We start from the raw sequence: 20,469 nt of genomic DNA on the forward strand, positions 1-20,469 counted from the left end.
TTGCAACACGAGCAAATGATGAGCCCTCTAAAGATCATCATCGATCATTTTCCTCATTACACACGTTTACCAAATCCTGCTTCCACTAATTGGTCGATAGTAAAGATAATTAAAAAGCATCTGAAAATGCAAAGCCCGTCCGCTTTGCATTCTGACCTTCTTCTTATTCCGTATGCGAAATGGTACCTTTGACCTTTTGACCAAATTCATAATTTGTTTTGTCCATGTTCTCATGATAAAGCTTTTTTTTTGAAAGTTTGATGATGAAAGCTCAAATGGTAAAAAGTTACGGCCCGGCCAGACACGTAGACAGAAGTGATTGCAAAATCCCATCTTCCGCTGCCCAGGGGACGGGCTAACGAGTGTTTCTTTATTCGCTTCCTCTTTTCCCATTATTTGACCAAATCCATCTCAAACATGTTGGTTTCAGTGAGAGCAATGCATTTGGGAACCGATTCGCGACAATAACCAATAAACTCGTACAGAGCGCGGCAACTGTAAAAGTTTCCTTTCAACACCGAACATGCAACATCAAGCTGAAAGTGAAAAATTGCATTTATAGAGGCAAGCTGAGAGCAACCATCTGTGAAGGGTTAAAGACAAATTAAAGATCAAACAAAAGTTATATTTTGAGGTCCATAACACGTTATAGCGGAAAAAAAATTTCAAAATCAAATAAAAACAATTGTGCAACTTGAACCAACGCATTTATTTCTCTGCGATATATTTCTCAAAATTATATTTTCAGGCTCATCTTGACCTCACCCTTCCCAAATTACCACTCCCAAGGACATCGCACCAATTTGGCTACACATTCATACAGGTAGAGGTGAGAGGAATGAGGAGAAAAAGGAAGGAAACAAACAAACAAACAAAAAAAAACCTCACGAGAGCTGGAAATATTACAAACCTGAGCGTTTCATTGGCTCATTAAAAAAAAAAAAAAAAAAAAAAAAAAACTTCGATGCACACGGTGCAAAAACGTTTACCTCGAGGCATATGGAAGCATTTTTTTGTTATGTTTAAAAAAAAAAAACCCCCCAGAAAATGAAGATGGAAACATAAATATAGCCACTGTTGGATTGACAAATATGAGTGTAAACCGTTCAGCCAGATTTGGCTCCGACGAGTTTCACAAGACCTCCTGTGCTCAAGGACTTGGGCCTCTCGAGGGGAAGGCCAAGGGCTCGATCCCACACGAGGGAAGCCAGTACCCCGAGTGCTCGCGAGACCCCGAACAGCACTGTGTAGTAATTCATCTCAGTCATGCCGTAGTACTGCAATGGAAGGTCGTGAGGGATGGACAATGGAAAACAAGTTGATTACACAAATGTTTAAAATCCATGTCAGATCGGTGTCACACGAGGATGGGATGGTTAGAGACGCCACAGGACAGCATGGCGGTCAGCATCAAGGATAAATATATTCATCATTTGTTAATTTATTCGACAGTGACTGGAGCCCATGGTCGGGTAGAAGATGTACAAAATTCACATGAAAGACAAGGATATGTGTATATTTACATGAGATACAAGGACATGAGACGAGGGATGGACAAAGCTGTCAAATGTTGAAGCTGCAACTTCAGGAGCAAGAGCTATTCAGAAAGGAACAAACAAGACAACCATTTATCTATTTTTTTTAGTATATGGAGAGGAAGAGGAGGAAAACAGAGAAGGAAGGAGGAGGAGGAGGGAAGAACTGATCAACATGAACACATCAACTACCTCTACCTGTTCAAAAGGGTATTACACACCGATTATATCGCAAGGAGGCAAAGAATCAGCCATTTTTGGCCTCGAGGCTCAAGCACACAGAACAACCTGAATAAAACGATAGATCATTTTTGTACACAAATTTAAGCTCATGGAAGAGCAGTGGTGGGGGGCAAAGTAATAAATGCAACAGAATAACAGTGAGGTAGGGGAAAAACGGGTAGAGACAAAGGGATGGACGAACAGGGAAAGGAGGAGGAAACAGTAACCTGTAAGCAAGAGGGGTGGGTTCAGGAATGGTTAATAGGGGTAGGAAAGATCATGGGTAATAATGGAGGACAATTTGAGGTGGTGGCATACTGTCAGCTTGAAGCGGTGGAGAATATTTCAGTGATCCAGGCTCAGATTGTACAAGCAACAAAGTGAGTGATTACTAGTGACAGAATTGCAAACATGTTTGCCCAAATGGAAATGAATAGGAATACGAGCAGAACTTTGAAAAACCTTAAAGTTGAGATAACATCACATCATTTTACCTGTACATACAAAGCTGCTTGTTAACCACAGCACTGAAGGTGGATGGAGGCTCTGTATTCACCCCTGTTGGTCTGTGAGCAGGATATCTCCAAAAGTTTATGGACAGATTTGGACAAAACTTGGTGGACAGGTTTGGTGTGTGACAAAGACTAATTGATTAGATTTTGGTGAAGATCCAGATAATAGCATTAAAACAAAAAAAAAATATTTTTTAATTGATTCTTCACCATTGAGAGATAGGGCCAAGAACGACATTTAGCATGATTTCTCAAAAAAGTTTAGGACGGATTATGACAAACGTGATGGACAGGTTAGATGTGTGACAAAAACAAGCAGATTCGATTTTGGTGTGTGTGCCAAAGACGAATGGTCTGGATACAGATCCAGCCAATCAGTGGGCTACAAGATGTATCCTGATCAGCCTGGCGGAAGTATGCGCTTTACATCAAATGATATGCCAGTTACCCAAATATTGTTTGGAGAAATCGTTTGGCTGTCAGTCCTCACTTCGCTGTGTCCTCGTTACCTTTTTGCAGATATTATATTGGTCCGACAGACACCACCAACGAGGAAACTTTTTTTTTTTCTTTAACCCCTTGTTATATTGTGTAACATGGCATCAATGAGGCTAAAAATCTATAACCATATTTATGCCCCTCAGTGCCACATCAATCGCTGTCTGGTCCTCAGTCAGTGTCAAGTGGCAACTTTGTCATCTCGTCTCCGAGATGTATGTAGATAAGATCATTTCCTCACTCACAAACTTGGTCTTCAACAGCGATCCCAATGCGACGACCACTTTCACCGATCTAGTTCGTCAGTATGGCCATTACGTCAACTTTTCACTCCCTGCCATTTAGTTTGTCCACGAAGAATAATATTTGATTAATTTGGCTAATGGTGGGGGAGGGAGGGTGAATTAAAGTCAACGGAAGGAAACAAAGATGAAGAGAAAATGAATAAAGAATAAACTGAGAAATAATCAGACAGCAAAGACAAAAATGAATAAATTAAAGTGTTGATGCAACTGGCTCTCTTGAACATTGCTCGACCATGAGAAAAGGATGCAAAAGACAATAATGTTTTTGAGTAATTACAAAAATATACAAACATTACACAAGCTTATCTCTTGTTTATATGTACTAGAGAGTTATCCGTGCCCACACGGGATTCTAAACAGGGTAGGGATGGGTTGGCAAAAATGCAAATGTCATCTTCCGTCATCGAGCCAGCAAGCTGGGAGCAACAATTCACATTTATTGCCAAATCTGATGCAATTTAAACACCAATGGTGGCAAGGTGCTCCATTTAAAACTGTTTGTTCGATATATGTGGCTTTTTGATGCTGAGGGTCCGTAATAAAAATTTGTATTGGTGTCAAAGCCAGTGACCAATTGCAAACTAATCGCAGCATACATCTACCGAATGGGGATTTATTGTCAAACTAGCAAAGTACCCGTCGAAGACGGGCAATTCATAAATGAAAGCATATGTCGGTTACTCACAGTTTCTGTGGAATCAATTTTGTTACGAACGGGTCTCTTCGGTCGTCTACTGCAGCATATTTTTAAAAACAATGTTCCTCGTTTTCTTGTCTGGGGCATGGACGTGCAGCTTTGATCTTGATCAAACTCTTGATGCCGCAACATACAACATTCCGTGTGAGAAAACAGGCGAACACAGATCTAGTCCGATTATGCTGAACGTCTGTCCCTGTGCTTTGTTTATTGTCATGGCAAAGCAAGGTCGCAAGGGAAATTGTAATCTACGGAACTGGAATGGGAGGTCACTGTCGGATGGTATAAGTGGTATCCTTGGAATTAATGCATGTTTTCCTGCTGCGGTTCCATTAATCAGGATTACTTCAATCACATTTGGGCTCATTCGGTAGACTGTACAGCGGGTGCCATTCATGATATTTGGTGGATCCAATGAACGTAGAACATTAACTGGGCAGCCCACTTTCAGCTTAAGTTTGTGTGGTGTCTCCCTGATATTTCAATGGAATTGAGAAATTCAATGGGAAAGTGCACCGCTTCCGGAGGAAGCCAAGTGGGACTTCCAAGTACTGCAACAGGAGTATCAAGTGTTGCAGTTGAATTTTCAAGTGCTGCAGTGGGATTGCAAAGTACTGCAGTGGGTCTTCCAAGTACATAAAAGTGACTTACCGGAATGTAGTAAGATCTTGTAAGCCCCCAAACTGATTTTCAGGTACAATCTCACTTGGTGGTCAGCTAAAAAGGAGAGTGAATAACTTTACTTTTATTTTACTTTATTTGGAGCAGGAAGAGACTCCACCAAACAGAGTGGGTAGCTGTACAGTTTTTGCTCAGTAGTGACTGATGACTGAGTTGCGAGTCAGTGGATAAAGAAAAAAAAATCTTAGCTTGACAATTTGAGAACGGTAGTATAATTTGAGTCAATTAGACAATTTGAAGTTGATTACAGGCCGAGAATGATTGGATCAGAAAAGTATGCTGGTAAGCAAACCACCTGCATCTTTCATTCTACTTTTCAAATGCAAACCTGCAAAACTACCGAATACAATACTGTGTCTTTTTGCACTGTTGACTGTTCAAATCAAGAGCAAACCTAACCTGCATCTTTTTTGCACTGTTCAAATGTTATGCAAATCTGCATCTTTGTTTCACTGTTGAACAGTAGCTTGCTGGCTTTAAGGATAAGGCTCTCTCTATCGAGTGCAGCCTGTGGCTGCTGGTTGCAACATTGGTTGGGACGCAGCAATGCCGCTGATGCAGTGTCCCCCTCACCAGTACACTGGTACTCATTTTGCAGACCTCGGAAGGATGACAGGCTGAGTCAACCTCCTGGTGTATATTAATTGAGCGGCCAACGGGGCTTGAACTCAGAACCCTAGGATCCCAAGCCGCCACCCTAACCACTAAGCCAACACCAGACTTAAGGATAAGGCTTGAACGAAGGCAAGCTAGACAGCAATCTTTTTTTAGTTTTGGCTTTTTTCTTCTGTTGTCTACAAATAAAGGTGCGTAGGGGATGGTTATGAAGTGCAAGTCAGGAAAGGATAAAAAAAAAATTACTCGCCTGAATGAATGCGAGGAAACCTCATTGCTCATTCCATCGATAAAAGAAACATTTTTCCGTCGATAATCACAATTTTCAATGAACGTGGTCGGCAGTTTTACTTTCTTATTCAATGAAAGTGGTAACGATTTTACTTCCTTCTTAAGAGCATTGGGTGTGTCCTGCCCATTTTCACCCCCAAAATTCACAATAGGTAATAGTTAGTTCATAACGAAAAGTACATCTAACCACCTTCCCGATAGTAAAGGAAATACCTGCCAATTTTCAGGAGGATGCGCTTTGATTCGCTGTCGCAAAACGGAAACAAAATTTGGCATTTCTCTCTTATATTGTCAAATGCAACCACTGTGTGAACAGGTGGATATTTCATTGTCAGTGGAAAATGTCAATAAGTTAAAAATACCACATGAGCACTTGCTTTCCTTTGACCTGGACTGGGAGAATAGATTATTGGAAGAAATAAGGATATTCAGACGGGCCTACCTGCAGAAGCACACCACTATGGGCATCCACATTTGGCCAGGGGTTCTGGGCCTTTCCCTGCTCTAGGAGAATTGGTGGAACGACGTCGTAAACCTGGGAAACCAGCTTGAACATTGGATCATCCGGCAGGTGCTTGAGGGCGAACTCTCGCTGACACATGTAGCGTGGATCGGTTTTTCGCAGAACGGCGTGGCCATAACCTGGCACCACCTGGTGGGTCAATTGGGATAATCCATACAATTTAGAAACAACAAAATGGCAAAGTATGATTCTCCATTGGGACATATGTTAATTACATATGAATGGGGAGGGTGTCAAACTGAGAAAATTGACACAAGAAAGGGAAGCGGGAAAGACAGGAAAGAAGATGGTAGGTTCATGCGGGAGAATCAAGGAGAATGGAAGTTACAAGGAGACGGGCATAAATGCAAGAAGACAGGGGTATGTATTGATGAGGAGAAATTTAACATTTACTTATGCAGCTCCACCTCTAATAAACGAAATAAGAGTTCCGCAACAAGGAACTTCAACAAAGGAGGTGGCCATTAGGTCCATCAAGCCTGCACAAGGATTGCCTTGTTGTTTGTCTGTGCTCGATCCTTTTAAGTGCTGAGCATCAAGTCAGGAAGCAGCACGTTCAATTTCTAAAGTCTTTGGCATGACTCCACGATGGTTCGAAGTGCTGACCTACCATACTCAGAGCAGACACGACCATTACATCACTGAGTCTGGAATTTAGAGACTTGGTCTAACAAAAACAAACATTTCAAATGATAAACCTCTGGCTTTGCACACACTGCAAAAAGCTAATACTACCACTCACTACATCTCGTACAGGGCAGGCCTCACTGCAGTGTATTCGGTATTATTATGAGTTCCAGGGTTGATGCTCTGGACTTGCATCGACATTCCCATCTGCAAAGGTGTATCCTTCTGGCTATGTATCAAATAAAAAACACCTTCATTGTTATGGCAACAAGAACCAGATAGCTTCTGACAAATGGGATGCGTTTGTGTGGTCCACAATGTAATTTTTCCGACTCTACCTGTTGGAGCCGAGTTTGCTGGAGTGGTCATAACGACAAAAGCAAGAAGGGTGAATGGAATGTAAAAAATTGGCAAAAGGCACAGATGTTCATTATAAAAGCACAGGTGGACATCACACTCTCCTGGCACTCAAACAGTAACCAAAATGGTGTGGATATAACTCACCCGGCCAGATTTGAGTGTGTTCCAGATGAAGTCTCTCAGCTTATCGGTGTGGACATCTTTCCCCAGTTCTTTCTGGAGTTGTGTGAGCCACATAAGGACTTCCTGGAGGCAGTGGGTTATGCAATAACACTTGCATGACAATGAGACAGAGAATAGCGGAGGAAAGAGAATAAGTTTCATTCTCTAATACGAGAAAGTAAAATGTGGTAGATGGAAGATGTGGAGTTGGTATGTTGGGAGCATACCTGATTTGCAAGTCCGTGTAGTGGTCCTGCCAGACCATTCATTCCAGCAGCAAAGGACAAGTATGGGTCAGAAAGGGCACTACCCACAAGATGGCAAGTGTGTGCACTCACATTTCCTCCCTCGTGGTCACTGTTGAAAAAAAAAAGATGCACACGATACCATGTCACGTGCCATGCACACATTCCTTGTGTTTGAGATAAGTGTGTGTGTATATATATATATATATATATCTATATCACACACACACACACACACACACACACACACACACACACACACACACACACACACACACACACACACACACACACACACACACACACACACACACACACACACACACACCAAAAATACAGTGGTGCACAATAGTGAGGGTCATCCAAGGATAAGCAAAAGCGGATGGGAATAATCACTAGAATAGGACTTCAAATGTGTTTTTCAGCTTCAATTATGCAACCAATTGTCTTACTATTGACTGTCTGTCCTCACAGAAGAAATGTAGCATCAAGAAAGCCCTTTGGTCATCAATTCTCCCTCGTTAGTCTAATCAACAAACCAGGATAAAGTGCTTCTCACAACAGCATTCCTCCTTCCAAGCATTTGTGCACAATTCTTTCATAATATTCAATATTTATGCAAAAAATAAAAATAAATAATTGCCAAAAAATTAGTCTGGATTACCAGTATTAAGTATGTGCGCACACACACTGAAGGAGATGAAAACCAGATGCGATGACCGAAACACTGTCAAACATTTACAGCAACCTTCACACATGGGTAGTCAAACTTTTCCTTCTTTCTTTGGCCAATGCTGATTTTGTTTGGATACAAAGTCAAGGCTTGTGCAAGAGCTAGAACACTGAATGGACCATACCAGGACACAACAAAATAGGAACAGTAGAAAGAGAGGAAAACTCAACAGTTAAGCCAAGGGATAACAGACGGAGATGGACAAACAAGGGATGCAGGGGAAAATGAGGGGTCGGGGAGAATGCACAGGATGGATAAGATGTGGTAGATGGAACATGTATACAGGAGCAAACTCTCAGAAAGGAAAAAAAAACTGGAAATATGGAAGGAGTTGGGCTATGGGGTGAGGAGATTGACAGGGGAAGAAAAGATCAGAGTTGAGGATGGGGAATGATCTGAGATAGTGGTGAACATCTGTCTTGAAGACCTTGAAAGAATGACATTGAAGAGAATGTTGAAGTAGGTTCCACAGGTGGGAGAAAAGAGGAACAAATGATTGGAGGTGAGCAGCAATCCTGGATTTTGGGGGTTTCACCAGAAGGGGGTTGCAGGTGGACCATGTGCGCCCTGCTGAAAATCTGGGGAGGGGAGACAGAGCACAGAAAGAGCAGAAGGTGCAAGAACAAAAAGGAGGTGGAAGAAGAGACAGACCACCAACCTGTCTGCAATGCCAAAGTGATAGGCCCATAGACAGCTTAATAGCAAGAGATTCTAGTAATCTTGAAGGCCTTGGTTTCTACAGCATTAACTAAGAAAGATGTGAGGCAGGGGAACCAGCCCAGAGGGGAGAGCAGTATTCAATCAAGCTGTAGATGAAGGCCTTGGAGGTGGATAGGAGTTCAGGTGTGCCAAGGAAGGATACCCGGTCAGCTGGCTTTGAAATGTGGTTTGCCCAAGAAAATCATGGCTGAGAGTGAGACACAGGAGTTTGAATTGCTGACCTTCATCAAGAGGATTGTTAAGAAAGTAAATGGGAGGGTTTGCCAGATGCATGTACCAATATGTCAAGTCTTAAGCCATCAATGCTGAGAATATATTCTATATATTGAGACCTCCTCCATGCTCTTCAAGCTGAAGAAGCTGCATAAAGCAACCAAGCTCGACACAAGGTAAGTGCCTTGCTATTTCAAAACCTTCCCAGAGTTCCTCCACAGCTATAAAAGACATTCACAAAGAGTACACACATGGGAACACTAATGCTACACACAACTTCAGCTGTCAGACCAGTTTCATTGCTTATTGGCAAATCATCAGTGACTGCAGACAGCAATGCATACCAATGAGGCTCCAAAGCATGTACCACATGCAAATGTCAAAAGCAGTGAATATATAAATAATAAATAAAGACCCAACCACATCTCTCACCTGTGAATGGAGGGAATAACCATGTGTGTACTATTTGTGAATGTCTTTATAGCTGTGGAGAAACTCTGGGAAGGGTTTGAAACAGCAAAGCGCTTACCTTGTGTAGACCGTCTTGGTTGCTTTATGCAGCTTCTTCGGCTCAAAAAGCATGGGAGGTGTTAATATAATTAGATAATCCCAGCCACCTGGGTGTAGTTGATTAGGTGAGAGGTGAGATGTGAGATGTGGGTCAGTCTTCCTTTAATATATATATATATATATATATATATATATATATATATATACACACACACACACACATATACAGGGTGTCCCTAAAAAAAGACATCATTTCGTAGTCTAATAACATAGCTAATTCTCGCTCAAATTATCTCAAATTTTAATAAAATGTGTAAAAACTAACAAAGTTGAATGTTTAATTCTTATCTCAATTAGAATCTACCAGGAAGATGGATTGGGCGTGCCAGTGATAATGACAATGTGCTGTTGAAATGGCCACCACGTTCACCTGACTTGACACCTTGTGATTTTTTTCTATGGGGCTATGTGAAAGGACTGGTCTATATCCCCCCTCTTCCTACAAGCCTAGAGGAACTTAAGCAGAGAATCACTGAGGCGCCGGAGAATGTTACGCAAGACATGCTACAGCGTGTTTGGCAGGAGCTGGACCACAGACTTGACGTGTGTCGTGGCACAGGCGGTGCGCATATTGAACATTTGTGAAGTTTTGAGAAAACGGTTATAAAATCTACATCCCTCTGAATCTCTTGTTCGAATTTTGATAAATAAATATTTTATTGTTCAACAAGAAGCCTATTTACTTTTCGTTTGCCTGGGACATGTAGTTACTTAGATATTCAAGTTTCAAATGATGTCATTTTTTTTAGGGACGCCCTGTATATATATATATATATATACATATACATATACATATACATATACATATACATATACATATACATATATATATATATATACACACATATACATATACATATATATATATATACACACATATATATATATATACATATACATATACATATACATATACATATACATATACATATACATATACATATATATATATATATATATATATATATACATCTATATATATATATATATTGTTGCGGTTGAGGAAATTCGCAAACCACCATTCAGGTCCCGTAGGTGAGATATCTCTGTAAGTACATGTGTAGTTAGCCCCAAACCCGTTGTTTAGAGGGAATAAATGTGATTCATTCGGGCTGCGACCCTTTGAGATAGTCGTTTTTCTGTTCTATCTTTATTTTGAAACAACCACGTCTCAACCGCCATCACACAACAACCACCAACCGCAACGCTGCTTCACAACAACAACAACGCCAACAGCCACGACCTTTACCTTCACAACTCGCTCCCGCAAACATCGCATCACCGCCATTCCAAACGTCGCCATGGCCATGGACCACCACTATAAACCCTCCACCACCTTCGCCTCTCCTTCTGCGGCCATTCCCGCACTGCTTGTAGGCACCGAGCGTCAGGCTGTCCTGGCCTCGTGCAGGACGCGCGCCAAGCCGCGGGTGCAAATAGCGGCCTTTCTGAGGAGAAGTCGGATCAGGAATGATACACACCCACTTCTGATCCGTCCAATCAGCAAGCGCAGGGCGGTTTGGCCCCGCCTCCAGGCGCGTTGGAGTAGAATCGATATATGCAAATTCGAGGATCAGGGGAGACTCGCGCCCCTTTTTCTCCGTCCAATGGGCGAGCGTGGCTCCACCCCCGAGCTCGTTCTGATCGAGAAATTTGCATATGGGTTCTCCTGCCGGACTATAAAGCGCCGAGCGCGGGGCGAATTTAGTCAGTTTTCAGTTTTGGTCGAGTGAGTTGGAGGCAGTCGGAGTTGGGAAAAAGGTCGAGGCAGTCAAGTCGGGTCTGGAGAGAAGCAGTCTGTGGAGCCGTGAGTCAAGTCGGGTCTGGAGAGTGGCAGTCTGTCGGGGTTCGGAGTCTGTCGGGGAGCTGCAGAGAGGGGACGCCTGAAGCCTGGAGCGCGGTCGAGGTGGTTTGCTGCAGTCGGCTGAGGAGAATTGGGGAGGAGGTCGAATAGCTCGGGTCCAAGGCAAGGAAGACGGCGGTCGGCGACGAGGTCGCAGTGGAGTCGTTCGTCGCGGGACCCAAGCAAGCCAGCTATCCTCTTTCCCCAGAGCATCAACAATTCCCCGCTTTTTTCTCCCCCACGCTGAGATAGTGCGAAAAGGGGGCCCCGTTCCCACCCCACTCCAAGCAGTGCCAACGAAACCCGCGAAGGAGCGCGGAGTCGGGGCACCGCCGCGCCGCAACATTTGCGGCTCATCACAAGACACGGGTAGGATCCACCCGGTCTCATGGCCCACAGGCCCTGTCTGCCCCCTTGTCTTTGAGGGTGGCCCTTTTCTTTTGCTTTTGAGTAAATGTGTTGTTGGCGCCGTCTATAAAGTAAAACTGTGTAAGTGTTGCCGTGTGCTCCCGTAGTCGGTAGTAGATCTGCATTGCTGTGTTTCTTTTGTTACATAATTGTTGTAATTGTATATGTGTGCTCTCCGTGTGCCGCGGAATAAATGTGCATTATGTTGAACTGTTTTTCCCGTTTCGCTTCGTCTTTTCTTTAATTGAATCTCCATCTTGCTTCACGTAAAGGGTTGGTAGTGGGCTTAATACGCCCGATAATTAATCGGAACCGTCGAGGTCGACGATAACACCGCTCAGTTATCCCGCTTTTACGGAACGGGTCGCTTAAGTGGCCCGTGTCCGGAGTCGTCCTGCGGCGAGGTGCGATCGCCCGGTCTACCCTCCGCGTGGGTACTTAGGTAGGTCGAATTTGGCAAACAACCCTATCCCACGCGGGGGGCCGATTGGCACGATCGTGGTGAGGCCGAAAGGCCCACCCGTGACTAGTTCCCAGCGTTAGTCCGAGAGGGTCACGACAGAATTGTCCGTCCGGTGGGCGACGTGCCGCGATTCAAGTTATGTGGCCGCTCGCACGCCGGCGGGCGCGAATTCGCAACAATATATATATATATATATATATATATATATATTTATATATATATATATATATATATATATATATATATATATATATATATATATATATATATATATATATATATATATATATATATATATATATATATATATATATATATATATATATATATATATATATATATATATATATATATATATATATATATATATATATATATATATATATATATATACACACATACATACATATATACCAGAACAACCTTTTATTTGGTAGTTTTGGACTGAGTTACAATACTTTCACATCGACACCATTTTAGAAAAAATTCCTCCCAGTGGTTCAGAGCTTAGGATGCATGGCAAGGATGCTGTTACAATAAGTATGTGGTTAATACGATAGCAGTAGGATAGGTCTTTTATGTGACATGTAATGAACGGAATGGCTGAGCCTTGTTTATTGTCTACTAGCATACAAGACCAGTCGCTTCATTGACGGGTTTAGTCAAAAGACAGCATGTTGTACTTCAAACATATTGCATGTCGATCTGTGAATCTCAATGAGGATTTAAAATTATTTTCCCTAACTGATTACCAAACCGAATCATACCCAGGTGCACCCACCCAAAATTTCAAGCTTCTCGTCATTATCATCATGGAGCTAGAGTGCACATATACACATAACGCTGACAAACACATGTACGCAGACACACAGGCTATTTAATTAGTATAGTTATACACCTTCTCAGACAAGGGCACAACAAAAACGAAGCCAACAATAGGAAGCGAGTTGGGTTTATGTAAAATCCAAAATTGGCCAAAAAAAGAAAAAACGAAAAGAAAAAAAAATACCCATTAAACAATTCCAGATTTACGATAGGTTTTGGTATATAATTTTGTCTATTCAAGTACGATCATGCACGAGTAATGTTTTCCCATACAGAATACCTTGTGTAGAGGTGCGTGAGTCTTTCTACCACAAAGAGGAGACAAATGTACATGGGCATTTCAAATGTGACCTGAAGTTTTGTTTGCACTCTCAACATAGCAAGCTTAAATGCTAGATTACAAAAACATCTGCATTAATTTAATTCTGGGTTTTACCTTCATTTTCCACAGCGTCGATACCTTCATCCTATCTAGCGCATTACATTAGTTATTTGTGTCTGTTGTGTGTCCTTCATAACACTTTTAAAGTATTGCCTAATTTTGGACGTACACTTCTCTCAACAGAACGGAGGCTTTTGCATGTCCTTTATTGCATAATTCTCGAGGACATCATTGTCGATAACATCTTGCCCCCAAAATGCTTTATTTTAGATGCTCAAAAGAGTCAATTTTTCTTTGATCAACAGGAATAAATTTCTGCGTGGGGCTGGTGTGAAAAGTAAAAAATAAAAAATAAAAACCGACAACCTGGGGCTCGAACCTAAGGACCTCCTCGCTGACATGTTGCCCCCAAAATAATTTATTTTTGATGTTCAAACAATTAAAATACTGTGTAGACAATAGTCTACATTTCAACAGGCCTGAAGTTTTGTTGATCAGAAATTTCAGAATTATTCACCACTGCATCTGTTTAGTTTATTCATTTGTCGCCATCTTGATTTTCAGTACATGTGTTGAACCAGTATTGATTTTACCGACACGATAGAGACAAAGTCCTTCAAAGATTATCAATTTACATATTATTTTGCCTTTGTACAAAGAACAGTCAAGTTCAATTTTGAACCACCTTGCTCAGAACTGAGTACAAGGTAAGATCAAGAAATGTGGCCATAGAACCAGTTGCAAAATTATAAGCAAAAAGGAAAACAGCTGTGCTCAGATGTCCTCTTTGTGAATGTCCTTGGTAGTTTATAAAGTATCTTGCAAAAATAAATTAATCTGCCAGATTAAAGCTGGAAAACTTGTTCAATGGCACAAGCCAGTGCACACCTCATCATGCACATCATGCAAATCTGCTAAAGGACACTCTAGGGCTTCACAAGTAGGTGGTGCACCATTCACCATCCCTATTTTGGATATTTTCTTCCCCTATTAACCCTACTCAAATAAACCCCCTCTTACTTGCATGTTGACATTTTTCCCTCCCCCTCTTCTGTTCATTCATTCCATTGCTTATTTACCCTTCGTCACTCACTCATTTATAAGCTTTGGTTTAATGTTGTATTAAAAAACCTTTTAAAATTTTTTTTATATAATGTACAGTGCATTCAGAAAGTATTCACACCTCTTGACCTTTTCACATTTTGTTGTGTTACAGCCTGAATTTGAAACGGATTAAATTTTATATTTGTCACCGATCTACACATAATACCCCATAATGACAAAATGAAAACATGTTTTCAGAAATTTGTACAAGTTAATTAATAATTAAATACAGAGCGATCTAATTTAAATAAGTATTCAACCCCCCACATCAATACTTTGGAGTGCCTTTGGCAGTGATTACAGCTTCGAGTCTTCTTGGGTATGTCTGTATCAGCTTTGCATGTCTGGATTTGGGGATTTGCTCAAGCTCTGTCATGTTGGATGGGGAGTGTCAGTGAATCATCAAGTCTTTCCACAGATTCTCAATGGGATTCAAGTCTGGACTTTTGCTGGGACACTCAAGGACTTTCACATTCTTGTTCTGAAGCCATTCCAGTGTTGCTTTGGCTGGGTGGTTGGGGTCATTGTCCTGATGGAGCGTAATTCTTCGCCGCAGTCTAAGATCTTTTGCACTCTGAAGCAGGTTCTCCTCAAGGATTTGCCTGTATTTGGCTCCATTCATTGTTCCCTCTACTCTTATATCCCAGAATTCCTGCTGCTGAAAAACATCCCCATTGCGTGATGCTGCCACCACCATGATTCAGGGTGGGGATATTATTTTATTTGTGTACCATGTAGAGGCTCGTTTAAGAGCCAATACACAGAACATATAACAAGGCAGGAGACAAGAGGAGTGAGAAGGGGAAGCACAAAATAGTGGGGAACAGAGAGGGATGGGGCAGGGTACACAGGGTAAACAAGATGGCACAACAGGGACTTTCAGGAAGGAAAATGGGGAATTTGAAAGTGAGTTTGGGGTGGATTAACGCAGGTAAAAAAATAAAGATTTTGGATGGGGAAAGATATGAGATGGTGGTGAACAGCTGTTTTGAAGACCTGTAAGGAAGAGTGGGATTGAAGAGTGTGTGGGAGTTTGTTCCAGAGGCAGGAAAAAAAGAGGAATGAAAGAAAGAGCGAAGGTGAGCAGTGATTCTTGATTTTGGCAGTTTCACCAGAAGGGGGTTTTTGGTGGACCTTAAGCACCCTGCAGAAATATAGGGGGGACCGATCACAGAAAGAGTGGGCGAAAGAAAGAGGGGGTGGAGCAAGGCCAGTGAGGAGACGGTAGAAGATAAAAAGACCACCGACCTGCCTCCAGTGAGAGTGCGAGAGACCCAAAGACTCAGCTTCATTGTGGAAGATACCAATGATCCTATAAGCAATGGTTTTCACAGCGTGAAGTCAAGCTCGGTGTGAGGCAGGAGCACCACCCCCGAGGGGAGATTAGTACTCCATGAGGTTGCGGATGAAAGCTTTGTAAGTGGTCAGGAGCTCAGGTGTGCCAAGGAAAGACTTTGCATAACATAGGATGCCCAGTTGGTGACTGGCTTTGGAAGCCAACTTGGAGATGTGGCTTTCCCAGGAAATATTGCGGCAGATAGTGAGGTCTAAAAGCTTGAATGAACGGACTTCTTCAAGGGGATTGTTGAGAAAGTAGATGGGGAAGGGGGGGGTTCAGATGATCCTGTTGGAAATACATGGTGAGGGTGTGAGATTTGTCTCGATTGAAAATCATATTCCAAGTGTTTGACCAGCTTGTGATTTTATCCAGGTCTGCAAAGAGTAAAAAGGCTGCTACCTTCCGATCAGAGGGATGAGAGTGGTATGGCAGAGGGTGGAGTCATCAGCAAAGAGATAAAGAGGATTTTCCAGAGTCAGAGAGATCATTGATGAAAACCAGAAAAAGAACAGGGCCCAGAACACGACTTTGAGGAACTCCAGCCTGGACAGGAAGAGGGGATGAGAGAACTCCATTAAGAGCCACGTGTTGACTGCCACAGGAGAGGAAGTCCAGTTTGGTGAGCAGTGCGGGATGCCAGACTATCGAAAGCTCATGAGATGTCTCAGGATATGGATCAGATCTCATATTTGGCATTGAGTACCTCCATCCATTGTTGGGAAAGCATGTCCAGGGTTGAGTGACCTGGGCTAAATCCAAAATGATGATCGGAAATCAAGCAATTGGAGAAGAGCAAGGATTTGATGTCAGAAGCGATGACTGATTCCATGACCTTGCTGATGATTGGGAGCAGGCTGATTGGTCTGTAGTTGCAGGGATTAGTTTTTGCGCAATTTTTATGCACAGCGGCACAGACGGCAGATGACTGAGTAAATGCGAGGGTGAATAGAACAGGGAGAGGGTGGGCAAGAGCAGCAGAGCAGGTTTTTAGAACACAAGGGCTGATGCCCTCTGGACCAGTTGCAGAATCTGAGTCGAGGTTTGACAGCAAAATATCCACCTTGGTGGGAGAAAATGACAGAGTCCAGGAACAGCTGGGTGTGACTGGGTAAGGTGGGTACAGAAAGCGATGGGTTTGGGACACAGGATTTAGAAGCAAACACAGAGTTTAGGTATTCAGCCTTTTCACGTGCAGTGTCAGCTGTGCAGCCACTTGAGGTAAAGGAGGGGGATGGAGGGGGAACATACACCAGAAACAGACAAGTAGATACCACCAGGATTTGGAGGAGGTTGTCAGGTTTGAGAGTTCAGAATTGAGATTAGAAAGATGTTGTTACCTGGCTCTCCTGAGGGTAGAGACACACTTGTTCCAAGCTTTGTGGAAGGAACTGAGATTGACTTCAGTAGGATTTGCCTTCCATGAGCTAAAGGCAAGTTTTTTCAGGACAACTGCCTCACCACAAGCTTCAGTAAACCAAGGGTGGGAGGAAGGGTATGACAACTGAAAATGAGAAGGAATAAATCTGTGCATGAAAGAGAGCAAGTTTCTTTGAAAAAATTCACAGGATGAATTGATGTCAGTGAGAGTAGAAATGGGAGGCCAGTCTAGAAGTTTAATGCCTGCTTGAAGACCCTGCCAGTGAGCCCGAGTGAAGTGCCAGACTCGGCACCGAGGTGGTTCTCCAATAACAGCCAGATAGATGACCGCTTTAAAAAGCATGTGGTCAGATGAACCGGTTGGAGCAAAAAAAGAATAGCAGATATTTTTGGGGAAATTGGTCAAAATCAAATCCAGAAGGGATAGAGTACCGTTTGCTGAGATCTGGGTCGGGAAGTTGACAGATTGTGTCAGTCCCAGTGAGTCGCAGAAGTCCTTTGCTGAAGAGCCATGACAGGTGAGAGGGGTACCCACACCCAGCCAACTGGGATGATGGCAAATTAAGTCACTGCATATGAGGAAGAGAGAGAGAGTTAGGATGAGAGGATAGAAGTTGGTCCATATTGTTGGAGAGTGAGATGTAAATGGAGTCATCACTGTTTGGTGGATGGTACAACACACACATAAGCATGAGGTGGGAGTGGAGGGGAAGCCATAGCCCAAAGCATTCCTGGGGGTGTGGTGGAGTGAGGGCAGTGCATGGAGAGTGAGGAATAGAGCGAGCAACTTCACTCTCTTTCCCTCCCCCCTCACCCTTCCCAAAAGGGTAAAGATAGCAATTTTTTGATAAAGATAGCAAGTCCACCGCCAGGATGAGGCTCAGGTCTATCATACCGGAGGAGAAAGTAACCAGAGGGGATACCAAGGAGTCAGAGACGTCTTCAAGGAGGAAAGTTTCTGTGAAGCAGATTATGTCTGGTTTGTCAGTGGCAACCTGGATGGAGAGATTTGTCAGGTGAGAGCGAAGGCCCTGGATGTTTGAGGTCCACACTGTTAAGGAAGAGGGAGGGAAGGAGGCTTTCGGTGCAGGGGTGGGGAGGGGGAGGTTAGTGAGATGCAGAGAGGTGGAGGTGGTGAGAGTTAACAGTTCATGACAGATTGCAGAAGAGCTAGGGTAGAGGGTTGGATGGGGAGGAGGACAAAGCCTGCTTTGTCCACTCGCAGTGGGGAGTAATAGGAGAGGGGGAAAAGGGAAGTGGGAGATTGGAGGAGGTGGAGGTATGAGCTGGAAGAGAGGGGGTGAGGGAAGGAGGCAGCTTTGTGGATGTGAAGGGGGCAGCTTTGAGAAAGGGGAGTGAGGGGGAGACTTGAAAGGGAGGTGTGGGGAAGGAGAATTGAGGGAGAAGGGTATGGAGGGAGCTTGGAGGGGGAAGAGAGAGAGAGAGAGAGAGAGAGAGAGAGAGAGAGAGAGAGAGAGAGAGAGAGAGAGAGAGAGAGAGAGAGAGAGAGAGAGAGAGAGAGAGAGAGAGAGAGAGAGAGAGAGAGAGAGAGAGAGAGAGAGAGAGAGAGAGAGAGAGAGAGAGAGAGAGAGAGAGAGAGAGAGAGAGATAGAGAGAGAGAGAGAGAGAGAGAGAGAGAGAGAAGTTTGCTTTGAAGAGTGAGGAGGAAGTTGATTTACTAGGGAAGGGTGAGAAGGGAGACGATGAGAGCCGGCACGGCCATTGGCGAGGAGGGAGAAGGGAGGGGTGGAGAGAGGGGAAGAATGAGACTGGGTAGAGTTATTGTGGAGATGGGAGTGGGTGGTGGGAGGAACGAAAGTTGAGGGATAGGAAGAGGGGGAGGCAGCTTTGAGGAGGGGGATTAGGGGGTGGAGATTTGAAGGAGAGGGGCAAGGGGAAGATTTGAAGGGGAGGGGTGAGGGGGAGAATTGAGGGAGAAGAGTGAGTGGGGAGAAAGGTGTGGGGGTGCTTTTGGGAAGGATGACAGGGGAGGGAAAGAGTGAAGTTTGCTTTGAAGAGGGAGGAGGTGGCTGAATTGAGAGGGACGGGTGAGAGGGAAGCTTTGAGAGGGAGGGGGGACGATGAGAGGAGGCATGATCATGGGTAGGAGGGAGAAGGGAGGAGTGGGGAGAGCGGAAGGATGAGACTGGGTAGTGGCATGGTAGGGGTGGGAGTGGGCAGGGGGAGGAACAAGATTTGAGTGGGTGGGAAGAGGGGGAGACGTGATGAGATGAAAGAGAGCATGTTTGAGATGTTGAGGTGTGTGCTGAATGAGAGTGAGCCGACAGATGTTTGAAAACCACACAATTTGGGATACCAGAGGAGGAGCCGATAGTAAAACAGAGGACAGTGGAGAGATACTGGGATGTGGGGCAAGATGGGAGGAGTTAGGAGGTAGATTTAAGGAGATGGGATGAATGTGCACTGAAGTTGGGAAAAAAAAAAAAGAACGATTAATAATACTGTAATGGAAAACGAACAAGTTTTGCAAAATGGGATTTTAAAAAATTGTAGGTCAGAGATTCGTTTAAATATATTGGAAGATGGAGAGAGTGCAGAAGAATTGACAGAGTAGAGAAAAGAAGCATTGTAACAGATGGAACTTTTAGACACAGGATGAAAGAAAGGTCGAATTGAACACAATATTTTGAAGAGGAACCGGGTGGGGAGGGAAGTTGAAGCATTGGAAGAAACCGTTTTTATTTCATTATTTTTTTTGAACATTAGTGAAGACGGGGTAAGAGTGAAGGAAAAGTTTGAAGAAAAGGTCATGAAGGTGTGTGGCGAAAACCTTCATGATCAGAGTAGGATTGGCAGGGAAGAGGGAAGAGGGAAGAGAAGGAAGAACAGTCAGTACAGGAAGTCACGTGGTTACGGGCAGTACAAGGTGAAAAGGGAAAAGTTTTTTTTTGTTGTATTTTATATATTTTAAGACACAAAACAGAAAGTATAGTTGGGAGGGATATAGGTCCCGGTGTGTACCCCGGTCAGAATAGGTACACCGTATCCCTGCGTGTCGTAAAAGGCGACTAAAAGGGTTGGCGTCAGGAAGGGCATCCGGCCATAAAAACATCGCCTCAAAAGGAAACCATGATGAGTACAACTGATGGGCAGGGTACAGCCCGAAGTACCCCGTGGGGGTCCTCACCCCCTCTCGTTAAAACTCAAGGTGGGGAACCCGATCGAAGCAAGGGAGGAAATTTTTCCATTTATGATGAC

The 20,469-nt window shown here is 43.4% G+C and overlaps 1 protein-coding gene across 1 annotated transcript in view; it reads right to left on the reverse strand.

Annotated features, from left to right (window-relative positions):
- Positions 1-316: 316 nt before the first annotated feature.
- The window catches only part of CS (citrate synthase), a 72,140-nt gene continuing 51,987 nt past the window's right edge, over positions 317-20,469 (reverse strand). The window contains exons 8-11 of the mRNA XM_085870881.1: positions 7,256-7,385; positions 7,011-7,112; positions 5,799-6,008; positions 317-1,277 (exon numbers count right to left, since the gene is read on the reverse strand). Coding sequence (XP_085727007.1) covers positions 1,107-1,277; positions 5,799-6,008; positions 7,011-7,112; positions 7,256-7,385 — 613 coding nt within the window. The 3' untranslated portion in view covers positions 317-1,106. The remainder of the gene's footprint in view (positions 1,278-5,798; positions 6,009-7,010; positions 7,113-7,255; positions 7,386-20,469) is intronic.

The sequence above is a fragment of the Eptatretus burgeri genome, chromosome 2 (genome assembly GCF_056783735.1).
Source record: "Eptatretus burgeri isolate ZD-2024b chromosome 2, Ebu_testis_v1, whole genome shotgun sequence".
In the NCBI taxonomy this organism is placed as follows: domain Eukaryota; kingdom Metazoa; phylum Chordata; class Myxini; order Myxiniformes; family Myxinidae; genus Eptatretus; species Eptatretus burgeri.